The sequence below is a fragment of the Achroia grisella genome, unplaced genomic scaffold (genome assembly GCF_030625045.1).
Source record: "Achroia grisella isolate CSIRO2021 unplaced genomic scaffold, CSIRO_AGI_Agris_v1 utg3071, whole genome shotgun sequence".
NCBI lineage: Eukaryota > Metazoa > Arthropoda > Insecta > Lepidoptera > Pyralidae > Achroia > Achroia grisella.
The window spans coordinates 117,875-128,753 of record NW_026712790.1 but is presented as its reverse complement, the minus strand read 5'-3'; the positions used below and the strand labels follow the sequence as shown (position 1 = coordinate 128,753).

The window sequence follows — 10,879 nt, the reverse complement described above, 5'->3', positions numbered from 1 at the left end:
TTTAGTATTCAGTCAGTAGATACCAATATGTATAATAAAAGTGAAGTCGCAAATAAATGTTTACTTATCAAAATATCTATAGCTCATTTTGACAAAAGGTTATTAACAGTCATAATCAAATCATGATATTGATTGTATTGGTATTGGTATTGATTGATATTAAAAAAGTAATTTTAAAATTTTCCCACATTTGATAAAATCATATATCTTTTTTTAATTGAAAAGGAGAATAAATATTCTAAATTACTGAGATAGTTTATATTAATTGATTGAAAAATATATTTTTAAAAACTAATAAGGAACGAAAGTAAAAAAAAGAAATTATTTTGTTTACTTTACGAATTAAAATTTTTTTGACAGTTGAATAATATCTAAGAATTCAATTCAATTTTCTATCACAATGATAAACTAACTGTTCATCTTTGTTATATAAAATTGAATGCATTTATCCAAATCTGGAATGTATTGTTCTATTAAATTGACACATTAACTTATGCTTTTGACTTTCTTGACTATAACTTTAAGATGGGACAGGAACTAGTAATAATCTTAATTATTAAGACCTGATTTCAATATTTAGTATTATTTTGTTTAACATTTTTTTGTGATTTTTAATAATACAACACTTGTATAATTAATTACAATTTCAGTTTGTAATAATTAAAAAGAACCTACTATAAGTAATACAGTATTATTAATAATAATAACTCAGGACAATTCACTCAGTCCCAACCTAAATAAAAGTTGTACTATAGATACTAAACAACTTAAATGTATTTATTTTTGTAAATTCATAGTTATGCATATAAATATTTGTATCGTGGAAGAATTGAACGCGTGATCATTTGAAGTAAGGCGAACTTAACCTCTACACCACCGAGGCCGTTCATATTATTTAATTATATAGTAATTACTTTATTACTGAATTCATTAATAATAGTTATTATTAAATAATTTATATAATATATAAAATACAGTGTCAGCGCGCAGAGAAGTCTTCCAAATGTGCCGATTGTCATAATGCTCTCTTCCCTTTAAAATAAATAAATTTAAGTATATTTATTCAAACTTAACAATTTATAATTTTGTTATTATCTGTAACGTACGTACTCTGTAGACATAAGTACATCGAGTCAAAGATCTGTATTATTTTCTATTTTGTAATACTTTTATTGTATTTAAATTTTAGTTGTATGTATTTTAAGAATTAATACATTTATTTATACTGTTTAATACGAGGTATTCCCATATTCTGTATGAATATTAGTTTTACGCTGAAATCGCTTCCATGAAATGTATTAATGTATATAATAACATAAATAGTATTGTGGACTGAGATTATTTTATGCATTTAGATGTTTAATAGCAAGAATAATTATTATTTTTGTATTATTTAATGGTACAGCGCCATCTGTTGCTGCTTAGACGAACGTCGAGTCAGCGCCATCTAGCGTGTAATAGTGGTACTTCTAAATCGTTGCTAAATGCCAGTCCAAAGATGCATAAATGTCGATAATCCCAATATTATTTCATCAGTGCCATGACTCATGATAGCTTTTATAGGTTTTCATCGCTTAATCTGGTTAAGTAGTTTTTGTATATAGTACTAAATTAATTACATTTCGTCATTGACTATTCCATAACTGTGTACTTGTTAATATATAAAGACATCACAACCATGTTACTAGTACAGTCAGAAGCAATAAATACTATAATACTTTAGCACTTTGTCACATGTGACATAGTGACATTGTGGATGACTACAATATATCGATTTCATTATACTAATAAATCGTTATTGTGACAAGGTACAAAAGTATTCACATTATGTAATTTTTGAAGTGAAACTTCTATATAGGATTGTTCGGCCACAAAAGTGTTTCCGTCACGTGGAGGGAGTAAACGATATATAGCGTTGTAAGAGAAAGAGAACTGGTGGCGGCGGAGAGAAGACAACGGCAGTCCGTTGAAGTTTCACTTCTCCGACGTATTCCTTTTTTTTATAACTACGTTTCACTGCGAAGTTATCAAAATGTGCATATTATCTTTAAATCTGTAATAATTATACCACTGATCCATCTCAAACTACTATAAAAAATATTGTTGACATCAAATACAAATATTAAATAAAATAAAAATCAGAAATAGCTAAAATTTGTTTTATTGTCGTAATAATTATTGTAGTCATATCCTATATTAATATATAATTACTTAATGTAATATCTCCTTACATTATCCGTCATTGTCTGAAACAATAATATTAATTATTATTATTATTATTCTATTTAAATTTATTTTTATACACTTATATTACTAGTGGTCTATTAATATCATATACAATATCTTTAATATAATGGCAAAGTACCGTCAAAATCGGTCTAGCCATTTCAGAGATTAACAGGAAAAACCGACAAATAGACAAAAAAATGTAAAATATTTTATTTTGGTGTATGTACCGTGTTTATATTCATGTGCATGTAGTAAAAAACGGTTATTTCAATATTACAAACAGACACTCCAATTTTACTTATATGTAAAGATGTAACAACTGTTCATGCATTCCCATTGTTGAGCACTAAGATGTCAAGCGTATTTTATAATCCCACTGCTTTAACTCAACTATTCAACAAATTATAAAGCAATCTGCTGGGTCTCTAGATTAGTACCCAATAGTAGAATAGCGCCATCTGTTAACTAGTAGTGATACTAAAAACGTGTAAAATGACTGTGCTGGAAATTTCATAGGATATTAACTGCATTGATTTCATAGTTAGTACACGCTATGTAAAGTTACAATGACTATTTAAAAGAGCAACATGCAAGTTTCTTGTGATGAGAAAGCTCTCCGAATGAACGGTAGATTAAAAGAAGCATATGGTGACTATTCAAAAGTGGTTAAATTAAGTTTATTTCAATAAAGGATTTTCTATTCTATTCTATTTAAAAAAAAAATGTACAATGCTGTTTTTTCGTGAGGGGTTTAGGCTATTGCCACAATCTATAGACCTATAACAGGGCTTCCCAAACTTATTCGTATCGTGACGCCCTTGGGACTTTGCTATTTTTTTGCGACGCCCCTTAACCCAGCCCCCAAAAAAAACTTATCAATTTTAGTATTAGTCTAGTAATAGGTTAACAGAAAAACACTATTTGAACATTTATAATTTATATTAGACAATTAGAACTCAAAATATAAGCACAACAATAAAAAGATATTTATGTAACTGCTTGGTTAATGTGAAGACTCGGTTGCAATGTTGCAATGAAGCTCGACGCCCCTGAGACAACGCCGCGACATTTTTTTTAATCTACCGCTCGTTCGGAAAGCTGTCTCACCACAAGATGAACGAGCAAGAAACTTGCGTGTTGCTCTTTTAAATAATTTTATTATTACTTTACAGTTTTAAGTTTAAGTGTGTGAATACAAACCACCAATTAGCACTAACTAAATCATAATGTTCAAATAGAATATGTGACCATAGAGTATAAGTAAGCTACACATTTGTGGCGAATCTACTATCATCGTGCGGCAACACCGTTGCCTAGTTACGATGGGGCAAGAAGAATAACAAGCTTGTCATTCGAGACCGAATTACTTTCTTGTACATACCTATATATTCATTGTAAATATTTCGTAATTATAAATATGTACATAATAACAATCTGGACTCATCATTTCACCTCCTTCTTTTCCGCTGCTGCTACAAGAACACAACATAAACATAAATAATAGCGGTAACAATATAGACGCTAAACATTCTTTGGTTCTGATGGTATTGTCTGTCTGGTGTAACATATATATATTTATATACATATATATATATATATATATATACATATATATATTCCAGCCAATGATATATAGTGTTTGATATAATATATAAATTGGACAATTTATTTATACGTATAATTTGGAAAACTTACGTTTTATTTCTTTTTAAATAAATGGTATGGTAAACTGTTTACCAAGATCATATAGGTTGAAACACTGCCGAAATATCGGGAACTCATTGAAAATAAATAAACCGTAGTAAGATCCTGATCCTATCCTGAATAGATTTTATAATTATATCTATAATATTTAACTTGGAAAAACTTGTATTTACTTACCAAAGTATTTCATTGAAAAGTACATGACTGTAAACCCGACTCCGACAGCTATGAACTGGGCGACTCCAGCGCTGCGTTTGCGTTCGTGCCAGCGCGCCCTCTCGCGGGGCAGCACCTCACTTACTGTCACGTACAGTAACGTACCCGCAGCTAATGCCTGAAAATATAAATACAAGACACATACGTGAACAGTTTTCAAGTCAGCTTCGAGCCACCGCTGACTACATGTGCACATAAACACATAAAGACGCTCGCACAAATTAAATAAAGAGAACAATTTAAAAATGACAGCGCGGACAGTTTGTAAGACACTGCTGAACTGCGATATGGTGACAAGACACAAATATTTTCCTTATTTTTAATTTCAAGATATTTTATTTATTTTGAATAAATTCTTTAATTATTCTTCTATGTTATGCCTAGCATTAATATATATATACAATAAAGGTAATAATTGAACATCACCCGCATTACAGGAACAGCTATCGAGCCCTTGACAGCGCGGACAGTTTGAAGCCACTGCAAGACACTACTGAACATTTGAACAGCGATACGCTGATAAAACACAATCATTTGACAAGATATTTTATTAATACATGGCATACATACAATAACGGAAATAATTAGACGGCCTCAGTGGTCCAGCAGTTTAGCACACCGCCTTATTTCCGATGGTCGTGGGTTCAATTACTAAACATTTGTATTAATGAGTATGATTGTTTGTATCGGTCTGAGAGTTTTCTATATTCTACATATAATATGTATGTATAACCACAGATAACATAAAACAATATATCTATGTATTTGTATCAGTTATCTAGTACCCATAACACACGCTTTAGCCAGCTTAAATTGGGACTAGATGGCGCTGTGTGAATTGTCCTGAAATTATATTATTATTAGAACCTTACCTGCATAACAGGCACAGCTATTGAGTCCTGGATAGCGCGAACAGTTTCCAAACCAGCTCCGGCAGCGATGCCTGCAACCGAGCCACCGCTGAACAGGGACACGCTGACTATATGTGCGCACAAACGTCCCGGTGCGCTCGCACAAATTTCAGCGCCCAGACAAAAGCCCACTACGAATTTATGTGCGCACACAGCACCAAGGATTAATAGGACCTGTAAATAAAATAAAAAATATTTAAGTACCTATCGGAAAAGTAATTTAATATTAATTATCTGTAATCACTACGACTGTTTTTATCCTATTGTGTATTTAATATCTGACCTTAGTAAATTAGTGCTAGTTTATATTCGCACTCTTAGAATTGGAAATGTAAAGTTACAATGATTATTTAAAATAGCAACACGCAAGTTTCTTGCTCGTTCTGCTTTTGATGAAACAGCTTTTCGAATGAGCATTTCTTTATTGTCAATGAAATATATTATATTTAAAATTTTGTTTTTAGCGTACAATAAATTGAGGTAGACATTATTTAACCCTTAGATTTATTTCAATTAAATTGCCCACGGATGATCACCCGATCCCAATATGTAAATTTACTTTCGTTGCGGAGTGATCCACCAGTGGGCATGTGGTCCTTAACGTGTTAAATATTTTATTTTTTAATTTATATAAGAGTACTTTTATTAGAGTTATTTTTATATATTGACTCGCCAAACTGCAGAACAGTTTGTTGCCAAGATATCAGTTTTTTTTAATACTTATCTACCTATATACATATAAACTATATACACATAAATACACGTTTCTACAGAAATCGTATAATATATTGTACATTTACAACAGACTACAAAGAATTAATGATTGTCCTTGACATATTAATAACTAGATGGTACAGAAATGACTAATAAATTGATCATTGTTAAATACATTAGGCGAATTGAGTTCAAATAATAAAACAACTGTTTGGGCGACGCTGACTCAAAAACTCAAAGATATTATAAATGAACACTTTCTGAAGGCTTCCGGAGTCTAGCGGTTTAGCAAACCGGCTACGACAGCTACTGATGGTCGCGGGTTCGATTCCTCGCACGGTGCAAACGGTGTATTTATGAGTATGATTGTATTAGTATGGGTGTTTTCTATGTATATTATGTATGTATTTACAAAATTCTAAGTATTTATACCAGTTGTGTAGTACCCATAACACAAGCTCTGCTTACTATTCGACTAGATGGCGCTGTCAATTATGTAGGAAAAAAGTTTAGTCTTATTCTTATAGTTGTTTAAAGTTTAAGGGCATACAAGTCCAAGGTTATACTATCTCGAAAGCGTAGGACGTTGTGCACTAGAGCAAACGTAAAAAACAACAATCAGAAACTGGTTTAAAGTTGTATAGGTGCACTGCCATTTCATAAATTTCCGTGTACAGAATCCCCTCTTAAAAGACCACTGGTTTTTTACTACGATGGTGTTAAACTAGCACGCGGCCCATCCGATGGTAAATGGTTACCGTAGCCTATGGACGCCTGAGACACCAGAGGTGTTACGTGAGCGTTGCCAACTAGCGTTGCTAGACGTCCCGTATTTCCCGGGACGTACCGTATTTTAGTCTTAGTTTAGTGCTCCGTTTTTATGATTAAACCCGTCGATACGCTACACAAAAATACTCAGGCACGCAACGTTCTTACCCCTAATTTAATAAAAAGCGAGTTGATGACCGTCATCACTTACAATTATAATTGTATTGATTTTTATAAATATGTTAAATCCAATAACAATTTGTTAAAACTGACTTGGTCCGCTCCTCAAAAAAATATATAAAAAAATATAGAATGTCAATATAATAAACATAGACAATTTGATAAAATATTGAAACAATTCCTTCTCAATAAAATATATTACAATATTAATGAATATTTCAATGAAAAATTATAGTTATGGCTTAATACAGACATTGGCATTATAATGATTGACTTTCAATAGGAAAGTTTTTAGTTTTTTAATGATATTTTGTAATTTACATTTATTATATATTGTATAAACATTTTTGACATTTCAATTATAATATTATGAGGTCCTGTTGTATATGAATATATATATAATATAGGTATGTTGTGTCATATTGCCGTGCCCTTTCAGGGCGTTACAAAAAAAATTGTAAAAACTCAACCACACTCTGTATGCATGTGGTTTATATTTTTGTGATACTCCAATAAATAAATAAATATATAATTTTGTTTTTTAATTGTCCGGGTAGTGTTCTATTTTTTCATCGTACCGTATCAAGTGTCCTAACATTTTTCCTCGTCTATTTTCCATAACATTAAATATCTGCCGTTTTTCTTTCACCCTTCTTCATTTCTTACTTCATCTTTCCAGCTAATTCTTTCCATCCTTCTCCAGGAACACATTTCAAAAGCTTCCAGTTTGTCCCTTTCTTTTTGAGTTAATGTAAATGCTATAGGTCTTGATAAATCGTTTCCATGTAGTCTTGGATATCTTAGCACCAAAAACGCAGAGCAAAAATCTTAACAATACTATTAATATTCAACCATAAATTTTAAACAACACAAAAGGCATACAGAATTATAGTCACACCATAGACTACTAAACATAGAACGCAGAGTAATAATTTCAACATTTATAATACTAGGTATTGAAGCGAAGTTGAGTTTGTATTATAGGATAATACAAACTCAACTTCGCTTGGGACTAGGTGGCGCTGTACGAATTCAGGTTTATTATTATCATTATGATAAATGAGTTATTATTATTGAATCATGCTAATTTTTATTTTATTCAAGTGGGTAGGGCGTACTCACCTGGTGAGATATGTATGTACATTCAACCTACATAATTCTGTTATCATTATTTATCTAAGGATACTGGGTTATTTATTTATATATTACTTAATATATGTTGAATTATTCTGCTGCGCATGTAGTGCATATAGGGTTGCCAACCTCTTTTGGTTAAAAAAAAAATTGTATAAATTGGTTCGTATAGAAAAAAAAATAAAGTATTAGGAAAAAAGAAACTATTTTTCAAATTCAATGTTTTATTGCTTTAAAATCGTATTTTTGTTTGCAGTTAACACTAGAGCTGTAACAAATGTCACAACTCACAATTGACATCTAACATTTCGTTCAGTAATTATAAATCGTTAAGTAACCATAATGAGTATTTAGTTTTACGCATCACAGTAAAGGTTGAAAATAAAGTATTTTTGCATAATTTATTTGTATGTAAAAGTATAAAGATGAGTATGATAATGAAATGATGCACCAGCCAGCGCTAACGGTTTACGCTGGCGGGGCACCAGTGGAGGATGACAAGATGAACATGAAGTCAGGTCAGTTAGCCCAACGTGACAAATTCACCGGGAATGTATCACGACGGTTTCCAGAGGGAACCGCGTGGAGGTCAACCTGACATGGTACATTGCTAACAATGAGATACGCACACTTTGGTCGAGATAGGATTTCTCTCTCTCTCTATATCTCCCACTGTGGTGGGGGTTATCTTGATGGTTTCAAAGGGGTCAAGAATTAAATCAAGATGTTTGCTGAGGGAACCGCGTGGAGGTAAACCCTTCTACATTACTTACAATCCCCCTTGAGGTATGCCTTACATTCAGTCTAATCGACATATAAAAATGTATGAATTTAAAGTGACTTAATGTTAGTAACATGTTTATGAAATTATTACTATCATTTCATATAAAAAGTGCACGACCTTTTCAATTATTTGGATGGTCTAATAATAAACATTCAGACCTATTTCCCTTGAACTCGTAATTTAATTAATTTTGTTCTTTATGCTCTACTCCCAATATTTATAGCGTGATGTGATGTTATATATAGCTTATGTTGAACTATAGAATGTAAAAAGATGTTTTTTTTTATTTTCACTGGTTGAAACTGCCAGTTAGATTTGAAAAATACTTTTACATTTTGAGACTAGTGCGTTCACACTAGTATTGTATGTCATTTTGTCTATGTTGTGTATATATATGTTTGTTGTTTTGTAGTCACAGATTAGTATAATAATACAGATGTTTAATTTATAAAGAACTAGATGTACCCGCGAATTCGTCCGCGTGGAATTTAACTTTATTTTCCTAAAATAAAAGTTGCCTAAGTTACTCCTTATTATATCAGCTAATTGCCAATAAAAGTCCCGTCAAAATCGGTCCAGCCATTTCAGAGATTACCCGGAACAAACAGACATACAGACAAAAATTGTAAAATAATATATTTTGTTGTTTGTACCGTATTTATATTCATATGCGTGTAGTAAAAAACGATTATTTCAATATTACAAACAGACACGTCAATTTTATTTATACCAATGTATAGATAGACATATATATATTATTATATACACTGTTTATATGTACTGACATAAATAACTAAAATAAAAATCATATTCTAAGCTCTTACCTGAGTAGACGTTTCTTGCAGACCAATCGCCAATCCCTCCAGAAAACTGTGTACAAACAATGCACACAACAGTCCAATTACCCCCGAAAAACTCCTATTACACGGGGGTGTGTGGCTCACGTGACACATCCTGGGGTTGCCAGTATCCCCACAACATCTCCCCATCTCCCCATCCTCAGTTCTCGCATTCCTGTTCGAACTCAATAATCCCGTCACCTCACTACTCCCATATCGTCCCTGATAATGAGTTTCGTCATGTCCATGATGTTCATTGCCGGCTCGGTAAAACAAATGAACAATCTCATCTACAAAATACACTAGAAAGAAGCCAATGCACAACATCAACTCCGATAAATCGGGCAGGTCTTCCCGCGCTTCAGGGAGCATATGGACCATCGACGTCGCCAGAAGTACACCCGCCCCAAAACAGAGTAAACATGATATGGAGAGCGGGTGTTTTTGCCGCGCATTCTCTGTGAAGCAAGCTGGTATCATTCCAGTCGCAAAACTCCCGAATCCCAATGTCAACATGGCGATCGCTTTTGCTGTAGTTGCCTCCATTTTTGTGATTCGAAATTTAAAATTTAAAAATCAAAACATTCACGACGCTACCATAAACAACTTTATGAAATACTTATTAAATTTTGAAAAACGAACGCGATTTCAAGACACAGGAAGTATTGAAATGTTATTTAAAAAAAAGTGTTATTGTTTCATATTAAAATTATTTTGTTATAAATTACGAACTATATTCGACGATACACAACGGTAACCTAATCTAACACACTTTTCACAATTGAAGCTTCTTTCCGTTGATATTATCACTAATATTTACACAATAACTTATCATATTCAACACGTGTTCTTATCGGACATTTTTATAATAACATTGACGACTGCTCTGTTACTTGCAGCGCACTGGAATGAATTACGCATCGTGGAGTCGTAGTGTACAATTGCGATTGTCTACTTTACGAACATTCTTATCTCTTTGCAGTAAAGTTCAAATTTTATAAGAAAATTTTGTTAACAATACAGTTTGTTTCCATCTTCCAAGAAACAATTATTATATCATATAATCTGTATTTAGTTAAAATATTGAAATTTTTTTATTGAAATTAGGGCTATGAGATTTCTAAATAGGTATTTGGAAAAATAATGAAATTTTAAAATCAAACAATTATATGTTTATTTGTAACACATATAGTATAATGATTTCTGAACACAAGAATTACTTTTAATTTAAAATGATTTTTTTAAATATAGTGCTTCAATTAAACACATAATATCTTTATTCAGGCAGGTATATTACAGGCTTTTATGATATGTCAAATCTTCCTTCAGTTCGGATTGCTTTCGAGCTCTTATTCTTTTCAAATGAGCTTGTAAATGGTTACAAATATACAGATTCAATT

The 10,879-nt window shown here is 31.8% G+C and overlaps 1 protein-coding gene across 1 annotated transcript; it reads right to left on the bottom strand.

Annotated features, from left to right (window-relative positions):
• Window positions 1-2,154: 2,154 nt before the first annotated feature.
• LOC131843374 (zinc transporter ZIP3) lies at window positions 2,155-10,373 on the bottom strand. Its single transcript, XM_059192002.1, has 4 exons — window positions 9,465-10,373; window positions 5,022-5,234; window positions 4,111-4,267; window positions 2,155-2,246 (listed from the first exon to the last, which is right to left on the bottom strand). The coding sequence occupies exons 1-4, from the start codon at window positions 10,023-10,025 to the stop codon at window positions 2,233-2,235; spliced, it is 945 nt and encodes a 314-aa protein (XP_059047985.1). The 5' UTR covers window positions 10,026-10,373; the 3' UTR covers window positions 2,155-2,232.
• Between the last annotated feature and the right edge of the window lie 506 nt (window positions 10,374-10,879).

What these genes read in the sequence shown, in the direction of transcription:
- LOC131843374 (XM_059192002.1), bottom strand. Translation starts at nt 10,025, where the DNA reads ATGGAGGCAACTACAGCAAAAGCGATCGCCATGTTGACATTGGGATTC. An exon ending in TGCAAGAAACGTCTACTCAG is followed by an intron (nt 5,235 to 9,464) that starts GTAAGAGCTTAG and finishes TTTTATTTACAG; the next exon opens with GTCCTATTAATCCTTGGTGC. An exon ending in TAGCTGTGCCTGTTATGCAG is followed by an intron (nt 4,268 to 5,021) that starts GTAAGGTTCTAA and finishes TTATATTTTCAG; the next exon opens with GCATTAGCTGCGGGTACGTT.